The sequence below is a fragment of the Pan troglodytes genome, chromosome 21, assembly GCF_028858775.2.
Source record: "Pan troglodytes isolate AG18354 chromosome 21, NHGRI_mPanTro3-v2.0_pri, whole genome shotgun sequence".
In the NCBI taxonomy this organism is placed as follows: domain Eukaryota; kingdom Metazoa; phylum Chordata; class Mammalia; order Primates; family Hominidae; genus Pan; species Pan troglodytes.
In genome coordinates this window covers 44,958,321-44,981,106 of record NC_072419.2, presented here as the reverse complement: position 1 = coordinate 44,981,106, position 22,786 = coordinate 44,958,321, and the positions used below count along the sequence as shown (strand labels likewise).

The 22,786-nt window shown below is 51.7% G+C and overlaps 1 protein-coding gene across 1 annotated transcript; it reads right to left on the bottom strand.

Moving 5' to 3' along the window:
• Positions 1 to 12,008: 12,008 nt before the first annotated feature.
• SLC32A1 (solute carrier family 32 member 1) lies at positions 12,009 to 17,147 on the bottom strand. Its single transcript, XM_525324.9, has 2 exons — positions 16,285 to 17,147; positions 12,009 to 13,927 (listed from the first exon to the last, which is right to left on the bottom strand). Exons 1-2 carry the CDS (start codon positions 16,672 to 16,674, stop codon positions 12,740 to 12,742), a joined length of 1,578 nt encoding a protein of 525 aa, XP_525324.3. The 5' UTR covers positions 16,675 to 17,147; the 3' UTR covers positions 12,009 to 12,739.
• Between the last annotated feature and the right edge of the window lie 5,639 nt (positions 17,148 to 22,786).

The window sequence follows — 22,786 nt, the reverse complement described above, 5'->3', positions numbered from 1 at the left end:
ACTCACAGTCAGTAGGACTCTTCCATGGACTCTGCACCTCCAATCAGCCTCTACTAGCCCAATCAGCCTGTACTACCCCAGTCTTTAAAATGAGGTACGCTTCTAACATGAAAGCCAGAGGTTAAAGCATACAAAGAGGGAAGAAAATCAACCAGGAGGCAATAGAGACTACGTGAAAAAGAGAAACCTTAAAATACTCATTATTACTACAATATCTTCAAAGAGATAGAAGAAGATATTGTATCCATGAAACAAGAAAAGTTTGCTATAGAACAGGGAGGTTAAGAGAACCAAAAGAAGGTTTCGGGGGCTTGGGGTGAGGGACAAGATAGCAGAAATGAAAAACTTCGTAGATGGAAGATAAAGTTGAGAAAATCTCCAATAAAGTATGTGTGTGTAGAGAAAGAGGGAAAGAGGAAAGAAAAATAAGAAATTTAGAGGAGCAGTTCTAATCTACAAATAATAGAAGTTCCAAAAGACAGAACAGAAAACATACAGAGGGCCATCTCAATTCAAGGCAACTTCCTAGAATTGAAGCACTTGAGTTGCTGTGTTGGGAAGAAGCCACAATGAAAGGAAACAGATCTACATGAACACACATCATGAAATTTCAGTTCCCTGGAAACAACGAGAACATCCAGTAGTTTCCAAAGAGAAAGAAAATGTTTGCATACAAAAGAACAAAGATCAATTTCAAACTTCTCCTTGGCAACATCGAAAACTAGAAAACAAGTGGAAAGTGCTTTCAAGTCTAAAGAAAAATGGTTTCCAAACTAGAATTCAGCCAAACCCTCAATCAAGAACTGGGGTAGAATATAGACATTTAAAGATATTCAAGGCCTCAAAAATGTACCTTCCATAACCTCCCTTATATTCCAGAAGCTATTGTGGAATCTGCTTCAAAACAAGGGAGTAAACCAAGAAAGAGAAATCACGTGAGACAGGAGACAGGAGCTGCAACATACAAGTGAAGTAAGAGAACCCTGAGGTGATTGAAAAGCCGGATCCCAGGAGGACGGCTGTGCTACAGGCACATGGGGTGCTGGCCAGGTTGGAGTGGGTCTGCTTTGGGAGAGACTTCTTCAGGAAAGGGAAACTGATACCATGTTTTGTGTGAATGAAACAATTGAGGGGTGTTTAGACAATTGGAGGAGAGTTTGGGGTTCAGTTATTAAAAAGTATTTGAGGCTGGGAGCAGTGGCTCACACCTGGAGGCCAAGGATCACTTGAGCCCAGGAGTTTGACGCCAGCCAGGGCAACATGGCAAGACCCTGTACTCTACAAGAAATCAAAACAGTTGGCCAGGTGCAGTGGTTCATGCCTATAATCCCAGCACTTTGGGAGGCCAAGGCAGGAGGATTGCTTGAGCCCAGGAGCTTGAGACTAGGCTGGGCAACATAGCGAGAACTCATCTATGGAAAAAAAAAATCATCTAAGCATGGTGGTGTGTGCCTGTGGTCCCACCTACTCAAGAGGCTGAGCTGGGAGGGTCACTTGAGCCTGGGATGTCAAGACTGTAGTGAGCTGTGATCTCACCACTGCACTCCAGCCTGGGCAACAGCTTGTCTCAAAAAAAAACCAAAAAAACAAAAAATTAGCTGGGCATGGTGGTGCATGCATGCCTATGGTCCCAGCTACACAGGAAGCTGAGGTGGGAGGATCACTTGAGCCCAGGAGGTTGAGGCTATAGTGAGCTATGATCACACCACCCCACTCCAACCCTGGGAGACAAAGTGAGATTCTGTCTCCAAAAAAAAAAAAAAAAGGAATTTGAAACAAACAAAAAGGCAACTTCTTATACAATAAAAAGTTGTACAGGAAAGGAAGTGTAATCATAGTTTATTACATGCCCCAGCTCTAATTAGTACACATATCATACAATGTAAATCTTGAGTACTAAGCTAACTAAAATGATCATGTAACTATACTGGGAAACTGAAGGGGCGGGGATGTAGACTGGAAAGAATTAGGAAAAGGACTAAAACCTCACCTTCCTGAGTGGGAGTCAATAATTAAGGTCCAAAATGAAAAATAAAGAAATTGCAATAAAAGCATTTTTTGTGGGGGCAGGGGGTAGGGGAGGACAGAGTCTTGTTCTGTCGCCAAGGTTGAAGTACAGTGGTGAGATCTCAGCTCACTGCAACCGCCACCTCCCAGGTTGAAGCAATTCTTATGCTTCAGCCTCTTGAGTAGCTGGGACTACAGGTGCCTGTCACCACGCCAAGCTAATTTTTTGTACTGTTAGTAGAGACAGGGTTTCGCCATGTTGACCAGGCTGGTCTTGAACTCCTGACCTCAAGTGATCTGCTTGCCTTGGCCTCCCAAAGTGCTGAGATCACAGGTGTGAGCCACCACACCTGGCCCAATATAAGCATGTTATTTGGAGATGTGGAGATAAATATTAAAAGGATCAAGTGCCAGGTGCGGTGGCTCACATCTGTAATCCCAGCGCTTTGGGAGGCCAAGGCGGGTGGATCACCTGAGGCCAGGAGTTTGAGACCAGCCTGACCAACATGGAGAATCCCATCTCTAAAAATACAAAATTAGCCGGGCCTGGTGGCACATGCCTGTAATCCCAGCTACTCGGGAGGCTGAGGCAGGAGAATCGCTTGAACCCAGGAGGTGGAGGTTGCGATGAGTTGAGATCTCGCCATTGGACTCCAGCCTGGGCAACAAGAGTGAAACTCAGTCTCAAAAAAAAAAAAAACGGGATCAAGTGTAAGAATTGAAAGTAGTTGCCTCTGGGGAAGGAGAAATTGGAGGAAGGGGCTACAGAGTGCTATTTTAGTTAACTTGTAGAATTCATTGATTCTTTAAATTATGTGTATATGTAATGCAAAAAATAAAACTTAAAATATTGAAGTATGGCCAGGTGCAGTGGCTGTAATCCCAGCACTTTGGGAATCCAAGATTGGAGGATCACCTGAGGTCAGGAGTTCAAGATCAGCCTGGCCAACATGGTGAAACCCCGTCTCTTTTAAAGTACAAAAATTAGCTGGGTGTTTTGGCACATGCCTGTAATCCCAGCTACTTGGGAGGCTGAGGCAGGAGAATAGCTTGAATCTGGGAGGTGGAGGCTGCAGTGAGCTGAGATTGTGCCACTGCACTCCAGCCTGGATGACAGGGCAAGACTACATCTCAAAAATAAAAATAAAAATAAAAAATAAAAAATTGAAGTGTGGGCAAAGACATATTAAACAAAAGCAAACAAAAGGAAAAAAAGGCAAGTTAATTTGAATATCAGAGAAAGTATGTTAAACTCTCCTTGGTTGGGCGTGGTGGCTCATGCCTGTAATCCCATACTTTGGGAGGTTGAGGTGCAAGGATAGCCTGAGGCCAGGAGTTTAAGACCAGCCTGGGCAACATAGTGAGACCCCATTTCCACAAAAATAAAAATAAGAAAAGTAGCCAGGCATGGCAGTGCACACCTGCAGTCCTAGCCACTCAGGAGACTGAGGCAGGAGGATCACTTGAGTCCAGGAATTTGAGGCTGCAATGAGCTATGATCACGCTACTGCATTCCACCCTGGGCAACAGAGTGAGACACTATCTCAAAAAAATTGTTTTTAATAAAAAATAAGTAAACTCTCCTACTATGTTTGTAAATTAGTCCATTTCTCTACATTCTATATTTGGAACCTGTGTTATTAAAAACACCAAGTTTAGAATAATCATCCTGGCATATTTTGTCATTTTTTGTTTGTTTGTTTGTTCTGAGATGGAGTTTCACTCTTGTTGCCCAGGCTGGAGTGCAATGGCACGATCTCGGCTCACTGCAACCTCCACCTCCCGGGTTCAAGCGATTCTTTGGCCTCAGCCTCCTGAGTAGCTGGGATTACAGGCATGCACCACCACGCCCTGCTAATTTTGTATTTTCAGTAGAGATGGGTTTTCTCTATGTTGGTCAGGCTGGTCTCAAACTCCCGAGCTTAGGTGATCCGCCCACCTCGGCCTCCCAAAGTGCTAGGATTACAGGCGTGAGCCACTGTGCCCCGCTGGCAGCTTTCTTTTGATTAGTATTAGCCTGGCAAATGTTTCCATCTTTTTATTTTAATCTTTCTCCATCTTTTGTTTTAGATATATACCTTGCAAACAGTGTATAGATGGGCTTTCAAATTTCAGTCTGAGAATCATTGTCTTCTGACTGGCTAGTTTAGTCCACTTATCTTTATTACTGATTCATTTATTTTTACTACCCTGTATTGACTGGAAGGGCCTTTATTTTGCTCCTTTTCTTTCTTTTCCTTTTCTTTCATTTCCTTCTTTTTCCCTGACTTCTACATTGATCATGTTTTCCTTCTTTCTTGTCTTTCTTTCTTTCCTTTCTTTCTTTCTTTCTTTCTTCTTTCTTTCTTTCTTTTTCTCTCTTTCTCTCTCTCTCTCTTTCTTTCTTTCTTTTTTGAAACGGAGTCTCGCTCTGTCACCCACACTGGAGTGCAGTGGCAGGATCTCGGCTTACTGCAGCCTCTGCCTCCCAGGTTCAAGCGATTCTTCTGCCTCAGCCTCCCAAGTAGCTGGAACAACCAGCAAGCGCCACCACACCTGGCTTTTTTTTTTTTTTCTGAGACGGAGTCTCACTCTGTCACCCAGGCTAGAGTGCAGTGGCGCAATGCAAGCTCCATCTCCCACGTTCACATCATTCTCCTGCCTCAGCCTCATGAGTAGCTGGGACTACAGGCGCCCGCCACCATGCCCGGCTAATTTTTTGTATTTTTAGTCCAGACGGGGTTTCACCATGTTAGCCAGGATGGTCTCGATTTCATGACCTCATGATCCGTCTGCCTCGGCCTCCCAAAGTGCTAGGATTACAGGCGTGAGCCACCATGCCCCACACCTGGCTAATTTTTGTATTTTTAGTAGCGACAGGGTTTCACCATGTTGGCCAAGCTGGTCTCGAACTCCTGACCTCATGATCCGCCCACCTCAGCCTCCCAAAGTGCTGGGATTATAGGCATGAGCCACCGCACCCAGACCCGTGCAAGTTTTCTTTATTTGCCCTTTTCCTTCTACTAGGTTGGAAGTTACACGTTCTCCATCCATTTGTTGTCGTTCTTGTCGTTGATTGTTGTGATGGTGGTGGTGTATGAGTAACACTCTTGCTCATCATTAAGCCTAAAGTTAATTGGTATTTCTCCCTATATTTGAATTAGAAAGCCATAGAAGATAAGACTTCAGTTATTCCCTCCCATCTTAAAGGTTATTTACCAAAATTTTAGTTCCACCTTAGATCCCAAGAATTGATTATTGTTAATATTGTTTTCTATGGGCAGTACTTGCTCAGGCACAGATTTGCTTCCTACATAGTCCTTCCTTGTGGGTTAAGTTTCTTTCTTCCTGAAGTCTATCCTTTGACAGTTATTTCAATGAGAGGCTGTTGGTGGCAAACTCTCACCTCCCAGACGTCTCAGATGGATTAAGCTCCCATTATTGACAGGTGCTTCCCTACCCATAAAGTTTCCTGAATTGACATTCTTCCTTTCCTTCCCCGTCTCACTTCTCCACTGTGCTACTGGTACTTCCTGGTATCAGCTCCCATGTGAACTACTTCAGTCAAATAGGTCTGTTGCTGGGGGAATCTAACCGACGGCAGCCTCTTTTCAGTCCTCATCTTTGTTCGTCAGCTTCCTCTCTCTTCAGCTTCTCTTGGTCGGCCTTACTTACTTGTATTCTTCAACTCTCCCGCTTTGAACACCTCTTCAGAGTAAAGGCTCCATGACAATTGTTTCCAAGTCTGATCTCACTCTTCTTTGAGAAGCTTCTAGGTGTGTTTCTTCTACTCCAAAATTTAGAAACAAAGAGTACCCACATGTATTAGTCCATTTGTGTTACTATAAAAGAATACCTGACGCTGGGTAATTTATAAAGAAAAGAGATTTAATTGGCTTACAGTTCTTCAGGCTGTACAGGAAGCACAGTGCCAGCATCCACTTCTGATGGGGCCTCAGGAAGTTTTCAATCATGGCAGAAGGTGAAGCGGGAGTAGTACCTCACATGGTGAGAGCAAGAGCGAGGGATGGGGGTGGGGTGCCATGCTCTTTTAAACAAAACAGTCAGATCTCACGTGAACTCAAAGTGAGAACTCACTTATCGCCAAGGGGATGGTGCTAAGCCATTCATGAGGGATCCTTCCCCATGATCCAATCACCTCTCACCAGGCCCCACCTCCAACATTGGGAATCACATTTCAACATGAGGTTTAGAGGGAACAAACATCCAAACTATATCATCACATCTCCATGCCTGCCCCAAATCCAGATGATATGTGTACAGAGAAAGAAAATAAATAAATTCTTATCATTTTCTCCATCTTGCAACCTGTCCTTCCTCAATTCCAGGATATCATTCTCTTTATATTCTTCTCCTCCCTGTCAGACTATGTTTTATCAATCTTGACTCCTCATTCTTTTCCTCCTTCTCTTCATTTGCTTGACTTTTTTTTTTTGGGACATAGTCTCACTCTTGTCCCCCAGGCTGGAATGCAGTGGTGCGATCTCGGCTCACTGCAACCTCCGCCTCCTGGGTTCAAGCGATTTTCCTGCCTCAGCCTCCCGAGTAGCTGGGACTACAGGTGCACGCCACCATGCTCGGCTAATTTTTGTAGTTTTAGTAGAGACGGGGTTACACCATGTTGGCCAGGCTGGTCTCAAACTCATGACTTCAGGTGATCCGCTCTCCTTGGCCTCCCAAAATGCTGGGATTACAGGCGTGAGCCTCCACATTTGGCCTGCCTGACCTTTAAATATTGCTGTTATCCAAGGTCACTGGCCCGGTGCTTTTTAAATGTTCATCCACTCTCCTGGTTGACCTCATAGTTTCTGTGACTTTAGTACTATTAATGTGTCGATAGTTTTCTGAAAATACATTATTTATTTGAACATAATTTATTAAGAACATTCTGTATATCAGGTCTGTGTTAGATAGTGGAGATCCAGTAGGGTGCCAAACAGAGAATATCTCTGCCCCTGTGGAGTTTACTAAAGTTTGTTGCTATGGACCTGTTTATGTTTCCTTCTTTTCTTCCTTTCATCCATGGACCATTTATTGGTCCACCATTCATCTATAATCCATTTTTTTCCTTCACTCACTGATTCATCTATTCATTGGCTCAACCATCCAACCCTTGACCTCAAAGCATTTACTAATCCGTCTATCTATTCATCCATCCATCCACCACCCTCCCATTGACCAAACCTTCTCAATATTAGTGGTCCCAAGCCAGTGGCACGTTGGGAACTTGAAAGAAGGAGGAAGAAGAGGAGGAGGGGGTTGAGGAGGAGGAAGAGGAGAAGGAGAAAGGTCTTTCTGAATCTGAATCTAGGGGTTTTGTGGGGAGCAGGAATCTCTAGAAAGCTCCCCATTTTATTCTGATTCACCCAGCCTGGCATCTGCCTATGGAAAGATATTTGGGGACCACTATCTTACATTAGAAGCACTGTGAATATAGGAGCTTCATTTACCTTTCCCTAAAAGTAGACCCTAAGACAAAGATTCAGATGCAGTCAATTTATGTGGGAGGTGAACCTTGAAAGTAGGGAAAGGAAGAAAAGGAAGGGGGAAAGGCCAAATAAAGATTGCTTTGATGAGCTTGTGGACACCTGAGGTTCAATCCTGTTGGGGACCCTCCAAGATACCTTGTGGAATAGACCTAAAATGGTCCCATCACAGGACAGGAGACAGGCATTTATTGCCAATTGATTGAGCACTAGGGGCTGTTAGCTGCCCGACAATTCCAAGTCATGCTCCCAAGGTAGCCTAGAAAGCCCTCAGAGAGATGAGGAGAGATGGAGGCACTGGCAGTGGTTCATGTTCCACAGCTTCAGGTAAACTTAGGTGCATCTAGGGAACATAGGGTGGGCACTGACAACTACCAGAGAGGCCATGTCTGTCTTGTTTCCTGTTGCATTCCCACACATTAGACCTTAGCCTAGTGTGTGACCTAGAGTGGGTGCTTAACAAATATTTGATAAATAAATCTTGTTTAACTACCAGACCTTGAAACAGGAACTGAATCACACTAACAATTCCTTTAATTGTGCTCTCCCTTCTAGCTGCACCGCCTTCCCTTCTAGACACCACCAACCCCTCTATAGCATCCTCAGTCTTTTCACCCTGTTTCCATCCCACCCCCAACAGGGTTGCTGGAAGCTTCTGGAATCGTAAAGCTCCCTCCACCCCACCCGCTATGTGACTCTGCTGGAGCATGCTGCTGGGTGTCCCTGGTCAGAGGCTCTGCCCTCACTGTGCCTTCCTGGACTCCACAACTGGCAGAGATGGTGCCCAAAGCATCACTGTGGAACCAGCTATAGTCAGACTCTTGAAAAATCTCAATCCAAATCTCCCGGGGAGGCAGAGCTCATCTCCCAGGCCTGGCCTCACATCCAGGACCAGGATTAGCATGAGGCAAGTGAGGCATTTCCTTTGGTAGCAAAATTTAAGAGGGTGCAAAAAATCCAGAAAGCAATATAAATAATATTTTAATGCAACATTTTTAAAAAATCAAAATTAATGCAAAAGTGAACCATAATGTTCAAAATAATGTGAGCAAAAAATTAACAATATCTGAGGTAAAGAAAGGATGGATATTGCTTTTTTTGCCTTGGTCTCCAGTGTGGCTCAGATTAGTGCTGTACTGATGCTGTGCTATCTGAATGTCACTGTTACTTGTCCTGAAAGCTTAAAAATTTGGGAGGGGTGGCTGGGCACAGGGGTTCATGCCTATAATCCCAGCACTTTGGGAGGCTAAGGCAGGGGGATTGCTTGAGCCCAGAGTTTGAGACCAGCCTGGGGAACATGATGAGACTCTGTCTCTACAAAAAATTTAAAAATTAGCTGAAAATGGTAGCACATGCCTTGCCTGTGGTGTCAGTTGCTCAGGGGGCTGAGGTGGGAGGATCACTTGAGCCCAGGAGGTCAAGGTTGCAGTGAGCAGTGTTCTCACCACTGCACTCCAGCCTGGGTGACAGACTGAGACCCTGTCTCAAAAATGATAATAATTATTTGGGAGGGAAATATACTGATGTCTGCAACTTTTGAATGTTGTTTTTTTTTTTTTTTTACAGGTAGACTGTTGGATGGAGAGATGGATAGGTATGGGGTAGATACAGTGTTGTAAACTGTTAATCATCCAGTCTAGGCGGTGGTGGGTGTGGGCGTATGTATGTTCAGTGTGGAATTCTTTCACCTTTTCTATACATTAGAAATTCTTCATAATCTTGAAAAGGAAAAAATGAAAGAGCTATGAGAAGGACACCCAAGGCTGGCTCTCTGAGGTCAAACAAGTGCAACGAATGAATCCTTGGCTGTCCAGGACTGAGTACCCTACCACACCCTCACTCATGGTGAGGATGGAGCCCACCTAGAGGCCTGCCCCCTCCTTGACCAAAGCTTCTCTCTGGCTCTTGTCCCTGAAGTCCCCTCTAGAATAGCAAGGCCTGGATCCTCTCCACTTCCTGGATGGCCCCCATGGAGCCTGTTTGGCTCCCTCCCTACCAGGTCTTTAAGTGAGGAACACTCAGTCCCTGGGATAAGACTGTGTCATATAACAAAACATGTTCAATAATAAGCATCCATCCATGTTTGGGGAAAAATGACTAAAAACTTTTGTAATGTTGAGGACCTGAAATAAAGCACTAGAAAGAAGCAATACTTATCAACTAAGCAGGAGGTGGGGTAGGGGGAGACAAGAAGCATTTAGGACTAGGGTGGAGAACCGTCCTTGCGGGCCGGCAGTTTGCGCTCTCACCGCTAGGGGGCGAGGCAGGGCGGTCTTGGGACCGTGCGATCGCGATCCTGGGTTCCGCCGGCGCACGTGGGTCTTGGTGGTTCCAGGTCCTGGCCCCAAGGCAAGGGGCCAGGTACACCTACACACTTATGCTGCGGACCCAGGTGGGGACAGCTTACAGGGTCTGCAGCATCTCACTGATGTGAGCCCTGTGGGGCTGACGCGGATTCCTCCTCTCCTTCTCAATCCGATCCCAGAATGAGCCTTGCCAGAACTATCTGCTCTCTTGGACTTGCACAACGAGCCCACTGCGAGGAAAGCTGGGACTTCTTCCTTTCAACGTCTACCTTTACGCTTTAGTGATGGTGGAGGTGGGGGTAGATGGGTGGGGGAGATGAGAGGTGCAGAGACGGGTGCCATCCACTCCTCCTCCTCATTTCTCTCAGTGGCCTGGATGCGAGTCCGGGTATCGGTGTCCTACCGACCAGGGTTTCGGGTTTCCCTTGGCCGTCTAGGGTGCTAGTTCTCCCGCCCCTGCCACCCTCAGGATTCGCCCCCTAGGACAAGAGACGCTGCAAGCTGAGCACAAAACCTGGAGCCAGGATTAGTGGAGCGGATCCAGGCGAACCCGCAGAGTTGGCGCCGCTATCCGGAGCCTGCCTAGTGTCTCCTTCGACCTTTTAAAGACGGGAAGGACAGAGATGGTGCAGCGTGACGCTCCCACCTTCCCTTCCACCATAGAAGTCCGGGATTTTTCTGAAGGCGACACACTGACTCGGAGAGCACCCCAGGGTCCGTGGACCCGCTGAGAAACCTTGGGAGTTGGGGCGGGGGAAGAATAATCAGCTCCCCACCCCACCCCTCGCCCCCAGGCCTGGGAGACGTCAGTGGTCATGGGAAGACGAGAAACTGAGGACCCTTCAGCCAGTCCCGGATCCTGAACGCGCGACAATAGTGACCCCGGGGAATTAGGCCGAAGGTAGCGGACTTCTCAGATGGCCCGTTTAAAGCATTAGAGCCACAGTGATGGCTGAGGACACTGGGTCCTATCCCTCCTCCCTTCCCACTCCAGTTCTGTGGCCGCAGAACCAGGGTGATGCGAGGTCACTTCTGTCGCAGGCGCTTTAGGGAGCACGCCCACCTGGATGCTCTGCACATACGCACACACACTTACCAAGGTTCTCACAACACACGATGCAGCCTGCCCCACCCCACACGCATATCTTCACCTAGCCTCTCACACGCCCCTTGCAAGCGGGCGGGGAGCAACACACACCCTACTTAGGTATTCTCCCTGGCTTCTTTCCCGTGCACCATTCGCACCTGGAGAAGTCGTTCCTAAAGAAGCCTCTGCCTCCGTGGTGAGAGCGGACCCTGGAACCCACCCAGCCGACTTGCACTCCCAGCTCCCACCCAGAAAGTCTGACTCTGACCTTTCCCAACAGTCCCTGGACTGGCCCTCCTGGAGGCAGTGCAGGTGCCGTGCCTGGAGTGGGATCAGCACAAAAAAGACTAGATCTTTCGGGTAATTCAGGCAAACACTTTATCAGACAGGCGGCGCAAGATAGGGGGAGACTGGGACCCTACAACTTGAGGCTGTTGATTCTAGAGTCAGATCTCTTTGCTGTGGCTGTGCAAACCCCACCTTGGATTGCAGGGCAGGGTTCTCCTGGGTGGGAGATGCCTCCTGCCAGGCCAGATTGGCTCGTGGCTCTGGGGACCTGGTGAAAGGCACAGCCCACTTCTGACTTCCTTTGTAGCCCTCTTCACAATCTGAAGTCACGTTGTGGATTCCTGCCTGTCCTTGTTTATTGCCTGTCTCCACCTCACTAGACTGTAAGCTCCAGGAAGGCAAGGCTGAGTTTCTTTCCCCAGGTTTCCAACACTGCCCCAGCCCTGATTGGCTGTTTATAAATATTTGTTGAACAAATTTATAAAGTTCTGGTACATAAAAGCTCCCCCTGTCCCTCTCTGTTTTGAGGTTGGAAGTTGAGAGCTTCCACCAAATTCTCAGATGGACCCGCCCCGAGGGGAGAGATTCGAACAAACCTCGACCTGGCAGCTGAGGGGGCCTCTACAGCACTCTCCGTCTTCAGCTTCCTCCTCACACCTGAGGAGCCTCCTCGCCGCCAACTAATCTTTGTACTCTCTAGAGCCCTCCCGGGACCCTTTAACCACAGCTGCTCACCATCTCCGGTTTCAGCCGGCGGGAGCCAGTTCCCACGCCTCCCAGCGCCAGGCGATCCCGGCTGGTACGAACACACAAACCCGACACCGGGCCGCGCAAGCCTTTGTCTCTTCTTTATTTGCGGATATAATTATGTACCGCACTCTAAATTAGAGATAGATTTTTTTCTGATATACATTTCATCTTATTCACCACGAGCACACCACACGCACAGTAGAACAGTTCCACACCTGATAAATTGCACAAATGAGAGTTTAGATTCCTGAAAACCGGCAGGCAAGCTGGCCCCGCCGCGGCTTCTCGCCTCCCGGCTTCGTTGAAGGAAATCGCCCACCCAAAATGGATTTCCCAGTCAGCCTTTCCCGCTGCAGGGTTGAAACGTCTCCGGAATGGGAAGCGCTCTTGCTGGAAATGGCTGGACGCTGTAGATTCCGAGCTCTGGATGGATGTGAAATATTCCCCCAAGGTCAAGTTGCCACGCCTGCGAGCTGCGCCCCCTCTCCCTCCCTTCCCAACCCCCTCGATGACTGGAACCAAAGTGTCGGGGCCCCACTTGGAAGGACAGAGAACCCTGCCCGCAAATGCACCCCGCCTCCCCCCAAAACCAGGGTGTTGTGGAAAAGAAAGGACAACAGAAACGCAGACGCGATGGATCGTGAATCCCTATCCCCTCCCATCCCCCCCATCCCCGAATAATCAGAAACTAGGAACCAGAGATGTTTAAAGCTTGGCTTCCCAAGCGCGGCGGCAGGGCGCACTGGGCTGGTGGGGGCGGGGTGAGGGGAGAAGGGAGAGAGCGCAGAAGCGCGGCGGGGGCTCGCCCTTGCGCCCTAGTCCTCCGCGTTGGTTCGGTAGGCCTCGATGAGGCCCTCGAGGGAGTGCACGAAGCCGGACACGCTGCAGATGCCACCGATGACGAAGATGGCGACGTCGAAGAAGACTTGGTGCCACAGCAGCTTGCGCCAGAGCAGGCGCAGGTGAAAGAGGCTGGGCAGCAAGAAACAGAGGCCGGCGCCCGTGAGGCTGCCGGTGAGGCCCATGAGCAGCGCGAAGTGCGGCACATAAATGGCCATGAGCAGCGTGAAGACGACGAGCGCGCAGCGCAGCGTCAGCCCCCAGGACTTCAGGCGCCCATCGCCGCCGTAGCAGGCCGGGAAAAAGGCGCGGCTGCCTTCCTGGAAGAGCGACTTCTCCAGCACCTCGACAGCGGCAAAGAATGGCAGAGGATAGGACAACAGCGCCTTGGCCACCAGAAAGATGTTGACCACGGCGCGGATGGAGCCGGGCAGGTTATCCGTGATGACCTCCTTGGTCTCGTCGGCCCAGGTGAGGTAGGCGACGAGCGCGAAGAGGCCCTTGAGCACGCAGGCTGCGATGTGCGTCCAGTTCATCATGCAGTGGAACTCGCTGGGCTGCTGCATATTGCCCTCCAGCGAAGGCAGGAAGATCTGAGACGTGTAGCTGAACACGATGATGCCAATGGAGATGGGGAACTTCTTGACGTCGATGTAGAACTTGACCTTCTCCCAGGCCCAGTCGCGCGCCCGCGATAGACAGTAGGCTATGACCAGGATATTGATGACGAAGTGGGCCAGAGTGCACAGCAGACTGAACTTGGACACGGCCTTGAGGTTCTTAAGGAAGGCGCAAGGCAGCAGCACGGCCGTGGCGATAATGGACCAGGACTTCTGCGACACGGGCAGCCCCGGGAAGCTGTTGTACATGAGGTTGCCACTCACCACCACGTACAGGATGCACGTCATCACCAGCTCGATGATCTGCGCTACGTTCACCACTCGGCCGCCCAGCGTTGGGAAGCGCGGGGCGCAGCAGGCGTTAGCTATGGCCACGTACGAGTCCCGCACGCGCACCACCTCGCCGTCTTCATTCTCCTCGTACAGGCACGCGATGAGGATCTTGCCGGTGTAGCAGCACACAACGGCGGCGAAGATGATGAGAAACAACCCCAGGTAGCCGCCGTGCAGGATGGCGTAGGGTAGGCCCAGCACGAACATGCCCTGTGGGGCGGAGAGGCAACCAGACGCGGACGCTCAGCGAACTTGGCAATGGATGAGGGGCCCGGGGGGCGTGGCTTAACGCTGTGGCCCGAAGGGGGCGCTAAGGACACTGAGAATTGGGTCTGAGCCGCCGGGGAGGAGAGGTTAAGAGCAGGCTGCGGGGTGGATGTAGGGGAACTAATAGTGAGCCCGGGTGTCCAGCCAGAGATGGAGAGGGAGGGATGTATGGACGGATCTGAGAAGGAAAGGTGCGCTAATGGCTGGAGATAGCGAGAGGGCTAGGGTGGGAGAGGGCTGAGAATAGGGAGAAGCCACAGGAGGGAAGGGAGATACTTCGGGATGGTTTCTGGGGGCAGGACCAGAATGAGAAGTTGGGGGAGGAGATGAGAAGGGACAGAAGGGAGCGTGGTCGGAAAGGGGCTCTAAGAAAGGTAGTGAGCTGGGCCTGGGCCACTGGAAAGAGTGGGCACGGGATTTGTGGTGGGGCTGGAATGGGGCACGGGAGCTAAAGAGGGAAACTCGGGCGTCTCAGGCTCAGACCAGAGGAGGAAACGTTAAAGGCGGCAGTTGTGAGGCGAAAAGGAAATAGGCTAGAGAGGGAGAGGGGCTGAAGGTGGGGCAAAGCCCCTGGTAGGCAAGAACAGAGACAATGTGAAGACGCTTGGGGAGCAGGGCGCGGGGAGGAGGAAGCAGGGCGCGGGGAGGAGGAAGCAGGGCTGGAAATTGAGAGTCTTAGGACAAGGCTGGAGTTAGAGTGAGGCGAGGGCGAGACCTAAGGAAGGGGACTAAGTGGAGGCTGCGGAGGCAAGCAGGAGGAGGAGCTTGGCGGGAAGGCGCCAGGGAGGCCAGAAAGCCGAACCGAGCAAGAGTCTAGAACCAGAAGCTTCAGGGTCGGGCGGACAGGGCTGTAGGGTTTAGAATCCACACGGGGACTAAGAGCTAACGAAATCCAGGGTCCCGGAGGGCTACGAGCCTCCAGCCTCCTGCCCTGGCCTCCCTTGGGGCCTATCAAACGGAGCCTTGAAAGACGCCCCGGGAAGTCGCGGGGCACAGCGAAGGCGGGAGCAGCCCCGGGTCCGTGATCCTGCAAGGCCCTCTCGCCGGGCCCCGGAGCGGAAAGCGCCTTGGGTCGGGCCATCTGGTGTTCGGGGCCCGGTGGAGTCCTGCTTACCCCGATACATGGAGCAACCCCTGGGAGGCCTCTGCTCCCAGAAAACCTGCCTTCCGTGGCCCCAGTGATAGTGCGCTCCAGGGACGCCGCGGGGCCAAGCTGTAAGGGTCCGGGGGTGCCTAGAGCTGAAGTCTCCTTAGGCCCAGAAAGCCGCGGCCTGCCAGCCCCTGCTAGCTCGGAGGTCGTTGCCAAGACTCCAAACCTGCTCCCTATGGAGGAGTCCTGCGCCGCCTGGTGGGGAGTGGGGGGTTAGGAATAAGGGGAGAGGGCCTAGAGAGCAGGGGCCATTCTTAGCCTCTGGAGAGGGCTTCGCCAGGGTCACACGGGGAAGAGCTGGCCGCCTCTTTGCGGTGCAGCCGGGATTTCGGGCGAGAGGGGCGAGTCTGTGCACAGGTAATGCCGGATTATTGCGGACTAAATGTGCTTGTGTGGGAGCATGTGTGTGCGTTCGTGTGTGTATACCTGTATGTCTCCAACAGGGCCGCACCCGAGGGAGCAGGCTGGTTCCTGTCTGCATGCATATGTGCATGTGTGTGTGCATATGTTCAAACGAGTATTCGTGTGTTTGCTATGTGCAGGTATATGCTTTTGTTTGTGGAGCTGTAGGGGTGTACGCAGGTGCATTTGGGGATAGTACTGTGGTCTATATATAGATACATGTCGTGTGCGCCTGTGCCTGCGCGTTTGTTCGTGGGAAGGGGGGCTGTGGGCATGTGGTGTGCCTGCCTATGTACGTGTGCGTGTCTATGCGTGTGTGCGGGGGGAGGAGACTCCGACCTCAGCGATTTCCCCTTCTTCTTTCCTCCCAAAAATGCAGCTGTGAATCCGTTCCAGAGTCCAAGACCAAACCGTGCCCTCCAATCCTGATTTTCTTTCTTTCTCATCGCTTCCTGCTCCCTCCCCCCATTTCCTTCACTTTTGCAGTGTCTCCGGACAGGTGTCTCAGACCGAACCTCAGCCTAGCGGTCTTGCAGCTGGTGCCGTGGGAGGGAGCGTGGGTTAGGGCGGAAGACACCGCCTGGGGGCGTAGGTACCCGCGCAGGGCTGGGAGGGATGGAGAAAGGGAGATTCCTGGGTACAGGAGGGGGTCTCCAGGCCGAGATCACCGGGCGACTGTCGGGGGCAGAGCCCTGCACGCTGAGCTGGGAGGGGGAAGGGCAGGCAGAACTGGGAATCCCGCGCTTACCTGGATGGCGTTGGTCACGTTCCAGCCTGCCTCCCACGCCGTGATTTTGGGCTTGTCGTGGCCCCCGAACTCGCCATCACCTCCCACCTGGTCCTTGGAGCCAGAGGGCGGCAGAGGAGCTCCGCTGCCTCGCTGATAATGGATGTCTCCCTCGACGGGCGCTTCAGCGCCCTCGTCCCCGCAGGGCTCTCCCTCGGCTTTCAGGATGTCCATCTGCAGGCCCTGGCGGTGCTCAAAGTCGAGGTCGTCGCAATGCGCGAAGCCCACCGCCTCCTCATCCGTGGCCGCCTGAAAACCCATCCTGGCGAACATGCCGCTCATCTTGGCCTGGGACTTGTTGGACACGGACGTGGCCACGTTGGACAGCTTGCTGCGGAGCAAGGTGGCCATGGCGGCGGTGGGGACAGCGGAAAGGACAGAAGGACCCGAGGATGCGGGGAACGCGATGCAAGACGGCGAGGGCTGGGGGGCGCAAAGTCGCTATCTCCGCTTGCTCTCCGCGCGGCGCCCCGGGGCTCTCTGGCTCATGACCCTCGCAGCTGGCGTTCAAGGCTCTCTCAGGGCTGGACCGGGCAAGCTGGCAGCAGGTCTGGCGGAGCGGCGGCGGCGGCGGTGGTGGCTAGTGCACTGCGGAGCTGCCGCGGGGCGCGGGCTGGGCTGCGGAGGGCGGCGGCGGTGGCGGCGGCGGCAGCGGCGTCAGAGCAGCTACGCGAAGCTGGCGCGGCGCCCCCACCCGTGCGCAGCCCAATGCGCTCCCGCCCCTCGGAATCAGGCGGTGCGGGGGTGGGGGACTGGAGAGAGGAAATACCCGGAGGCAGGGGACGTGAGGAAGGGGCTAGGAGAAGAGAAAGGGGGCGCCGAGGGATTCAGAGGTGAGCTGGGGGCAGAAGAAGGGCGCCCTTGGGAAGGAGGCGGGAGGGAGCGCGTGAAAGAGGGAGCGCCGAGGGCAGGGGAGGTGGGGGGGCGAAGTGCTGCATTTCTAGGGGAGGTGCTAAGCTCGCATCCTGGCCCTTCCCACCTCGCCGCCGCAGGGTGGGAGGGGGCCGGCGTGGGCTGATGCTCTCAGTCTCCCGCCCCCGGACCACCCCCTCCAGAGTCCGGGAGCTGTGCAGCCCCAGATCCTCTGGCTAAGGACTGGTCTGGGCGCCCCGAAAGCCCGCAGGACTGAGTTGTCAGTCTCTCGCGGAGTGGGTCGTCTAGAAGTCAGTCTGTTTCCCTGGCACCCATCCTTCGCGCGTAAACCCGGCCGCGAGTCCCCCTTGGAGGTAGAAGTGGCTGGCATGGATCGCTCCCAAGGAAGCTCAGCCTCAGGCTCAGTCACCCGGGTTCTCTCCGCCCGTCCAGGGACGCCGCGAGGGAAGCGATTGTGCGGATCGCTCGCCACCAGCCGCTCTCCAAATGCGTGCAGAATGGAGGCGAAAGGTTGGCTTTTCTCTTTCTTTTCGTTTGGGGGGTCTGGAAGAAGGCAGGACTCTATGAGGACACCTCTCGTCAGCCTCCTAGCGGGTCTGCGAATGCCCACGCCGAGAGGGGCGCAGACGGGGCCAGGCGCGGAGGAAAGAAGGGCTCGCGGCGCTGCAAGGCGGAGGAAGCAGAGGCTCGCGGTGCGCTGGGGCCCTGCTCCGACGGCCGCCTCCAGGCGGTGAGAGCCTGGGCTGTTTGTGTTGATTGGGGTACGGGTGTGTGAGCGCGAGTAAGGGAGAGACCCAGAGATAAAGACCGATGCTGTATCAGACTCTGCTTGAGGTCGGATCAGTGTGGCCTCTGAGAATGAGGTTTGGTAACCGCGTGTGTTCTGTGTCTGTGTGGTTTTGCGCGCATTCCAGTGTGTGTGCCAGAGCTAGTGTGTTGGATTACGTATGTGTTCCCGAATGGGGTTGCCTGCGTTCGTGCCTGTGTGAGTCCCTTTGCAGTAGTCTCCGTGAGGGTCCGCTGCTCAGAATGGGTCCCTGCGTAAGTCCCCAGCTGATGTCCTAGCCGGGCTCCTCCTGAGCAGTAAACCGCAGGGCTCCACCTGGCAGTCCCAGCCAGAATGGAGAAGTAGCGGCTGTGACTGGAAGTGGGGGCGGGGGCGGACGGAAAAACCGAAGGAAACAAAAAAGGAAGCAGCTCCCCACCTCCCCTCTCCCGAGGCCCTTTCTCCCTGGGAACCCCAGTCCACTCTTTCTCTGCAGTATTTCTAGATTAGCTCACGTCAGCGCACAAGTAGGGCGGCCCGAGGGCTTTGGCCAGAGAGTTGGAGCTGCCAGGACAAGACAGGCTTCCCTCTCTACACCCTCCCGCCTCCTGCCACCTCCTCCCAGCCCAAGCCCCTCCCAGTCTCCCGGAGGAGGCTTCTCTCCAGATAGGGAACCTCCACCACATTGGACAGAGATGCTCCTAACCTCTCCCCAGGTACCCCCTTAATTTCGAAGCTCTGGAAAGCCCCTAGCTCCTGCCTGGTGGAAACCAAGACAGAAATCCTCTTCTTAGCCTCCAGCTACTAAGACCAAAAAACAAAACAAAACAAAGCAAAACAAAAAACAAAACAAAAAAAAGACTCCTCCATAGAACCGTCCTCCAAATACAGACACTCCAAGTCATGACAGGACCCAGAACAAAGACAGGAAAGAGATTCTTCCTCCAAACACAGAAATCCTCTCTTCCAAGGAGGCTTCTAAATAGAAGCGATCCCCCATCCGAAATTTGCCCTATACGGAGAGCCTCGGCCCACCCCAATTCTCAGATACAGGAAAGAGAGAGAGAGAATTTTCCCTACAGATTCCTATAGACAAAGATCTCCACATCCTAATTGCCATCCTCTCCCCTTCTGTTTCTGGTGAAATTCTTTGGCCCACAGGAGATGATCTGGGCAGAGGCTGGGTCTTTGTAGGATTCCCCAGTGCCTCCTCCACACCATTACACCCAGACCTTAGGATGGCCACTGATGCCTTCTCTGACAAGTGAGTCTAAAGTGGGCTGTGACGTTTTTTCATCAGTGAGAGATGGGGTCATTTATTCCTTCATTCAGTGAACCTTTTCACAGCCCTTCCTGTGCATGTGATTCTGTTCTGGCTATTTCAGGAATTGTCAAGATGACACAAGCATAGTCTCTTCCTATACTCCCCACTCCAATTCTTGGGTCTAGGAGGGACCTTAGAAAGCCCTGAGTCCAATTTTCCTTTCTGCAATGTTTAAGCCTCCCCCAAACATCCCAACAGAACCTCACATTTATCCTAGTTTTACAGACAAGAAAACTCAGGCCTGAGCAAGGAAGTGTCCTGCCCAAGGTCACACAGAATCCAGGTTAAAGCCAGGCTAGAACTCCCAGGAATCCTAAGGCTCTTTCCAGCATGCCTTGTCCTGCACTACCTCGTCTTGTCCTTACATTGTTTCTCCCTGGTTGTCGTTTGGTATTTGGCCACCTCATTGTCCAAAGAGATGAAATTCAAAATCAGATTCTAGTCCCGCTGGCTATAATTAGATGCCAGCAGTTGGGAAAGGAACTCCCATATTTCCCTCCTTTCCTGCTGTTTGTAATAAATGCCTCTTCCCAGGCTGAAGGCAGGTGTGGCAAACTCTCAAACAACCCACACTTTATTGAATAATTCTACCCCATCACATACTAATTCTATGACATTGACTACTTCCTTGACTTCTCCTAGCTTCCATTTCCTCATCTCTAAAATGTGAAAATAAGAATAACAGCCTCATAGAATTATTGAGAAAATTCAATGAGATCTCGTATATGAAATGCTTAACAGGTTCTGCATGCCCAATACGTGATAGCAATTATTTTATGATTGTTGTAGTGACTATACTCAACAGCCAGTTCTCATTGTGGGGCGGGGGGGTGGAAATGGGAGTGCACAAGAAAAAGCCTGCGATTGGATCTGGGGGTTGAGTGAGTTGGAATATACGGCTCTTCTGTCTTTGAAGCTCTCTGTCCCTGCTCCTCACAGTCCCAAGCTGACCTGGAGAGAAGGGGAGGGAGGTCAGAAGCAGGGAGAGGGAAGAGCCCAGGAGACCAACAGGATGACTTCTCTTGCTGGTAGTGAGCTGGGCTCTGCCCTGGCGAAGCCATCAACCTCCAAATTCTCCCAAATAGCTCCTCTGGAAGGGTTCCCTAGGAGAGGATTTTGCAGTAGACTGGTCCCCTGAGTTGAAGCACAACACACACATACATTCACACAGAGCATGACAAGCCGATGGATAGATGTACAAAAACATGAGGACAACATAAAGATTCTAGTAGATTGAACAGAGCATTCTAATACATTGACAGAGCAACACACAGGTCATGAACAGGCCAGCACACAGACAGACATATGCAAGATTTGTACCAAGACTGCCTGCCACACAAAGAAATCAGGACAGACACTGGTGGGTCCCTCTGCATGGGCAGAGGCACCTGGACAACAGGCTCAGACACACAGCAGTGCAAGAACAGGTAAACACACGCACACACTGACAAGCCCCCAGACACAAGAAATCACACACACACACACACACACACCCCGAGACGAGTAGTCAGGACTACTCTTGTGTGATCACTGAAGGGGAAAAGAGGAGAGAACAAAGGGCAGAAAGGGGCAGGGGACATAAAAAGGACCAAGCAGGGAGATGGAGATGGAAGCAGGGCTTGCTGAATGCAGCCACCAGCCAGTGGGACACAAAAGAGGCAGAGATGCCACAGCCTTCCTCTTTTGCTAATGCCAGAACCCAGATCTTGTGACTAAGAAACTAGGGACTGGGAGGGTATGTGGGGAGAGAGCAGGAGCTGTCGCTACCCGACCTGGGGGTGTCAGAGGGTCTCTCCTGCCAGGGCCACACAGGTTCCTACCTTCTCTCAGGACTTCCACCAAGCCTTGTGAAGCAAGGACTTCTGGATGAGGAGTTTGGATTAGGAAGGACCTGGATCGGATTCCCTGAAGCCAGGGCCCAGGTGAAATGCACGCACCCCCTCCTGACACATGAGCTCAATCTCTCTGCCTTTGATGTCTTCAGTACCCAGGGGGTTAAATGCCTGGCTAACAGAGATGGGAGTCACTTTGGGGGAATAAATAGGGTTAAATAGAACTGGGCTTATCTCCCAGAGCAGACAGCACCATGGGGGAAGGGGAGGCATGGAGCCCTTGAATTAATGGCCTGGAAAGCCAACATCATGAGCATCATTTCGGGGCTGAATGATCACAGATAGCCCCCTCCCCCTCCCCTGTAGCTCAGAGCCCTCCTTTTCCAGAGCAAAGTCAGCCTTGCAAGTCTTTTCCTGCTGAGGGGACAGGCACTGGCTTCATAAACCACTCCCACCCCCAAGTATCCTGGGGCTGGGACATTGGTGAGGTTTTCCTATAGCGGGAGGGAGCCATGTTCACCTTTCCCCAAATCAAAACCCAATTTCCTGATGCTGTGTCCCTGGGCACAAGGGAGGAGAGGGGCAGCAAGGCTGAGGAGCCAGGTGGGAGCCTATGCATGGAACAAAGACCCTGATTCTTCTCCCTTCAATGGGACAAATCAGGTGGGGCCACTGACCATGTAGGTGCTGCCCCTGTGAGCTCAGGGTAAGACATATTAAAATACATTCATGACTGTGTATGTAGTAGCAGTTTTCCTTGCACACATAATGAGCATCCCATCTCCAGAGGTGTCCAGGCAGAGGCTGGATGTCCTATCAGAGACAAGGTCTAGAGAAGTCCTGCCTCAGGGTATGGGAGGCTGCATTTCATGACTTCTGGGGTTCAAGGTTCATGCTTTCTGGGCTGACAGCTCTGAGAAGGGGTCAGAGAGCAGGAGACATGAGGACGCAGGTCTTGCCCTCAGCAGCCTTTAAAACCAGAAGCTACCTGGAACTGAAGGAGGGGCCCTGGACGTGACTTGGTGGGTTAGACCAATGGTTCCTGCCCTTTCCTGAGAACACAGCTTCAGTTATGCTGGGAAGCAGGGGCATGTCAGCCGTATTCCCCACTGTGTTCCCAGCACACATTAGATGCTCATTCATGGAGATGAATTAAGTCAATGTTACAAAGCCATTTCCCCCCTCCCAAGAAACACACAACAGCCAAAATCCAGCTCTGAATTATGAATACTGTAGCTCTTCTGAATGGATTTGTCTTTTGTGCTCACATCATCTTTTATGTAATTGAAAGTCAGTCCTACATAGGTGTGTGAGATGTGATTTTTGTTAATCTAAGCCTTGGGATGCACACCCAGATTCAGGGATTCCTTGCAAGAACACTCAGAACCTACCAGCAGATTCTAGGTCTCTAGGAATCTGCGGGTCACTTGTTACACCTGGGAGAGACAGCTGTATTGGGGGCTCTGATTCCAGCAAACCCTGGGACAGGGATCCTGGGCTCCAGCAGTGCAAACGGGCTGTGTGTCTGACCTCCTACACTCTCTAGGTGCAGAGCTCGCCTTTACTGAGTGCTCTCTGTGTGCCAGGCACTGCTGAAAGTACACTCTCAGGATTGTTTCCTTAAATTCTCACAATCCTGAGACTAGCCCACTGTCATCTTAGGAGGCT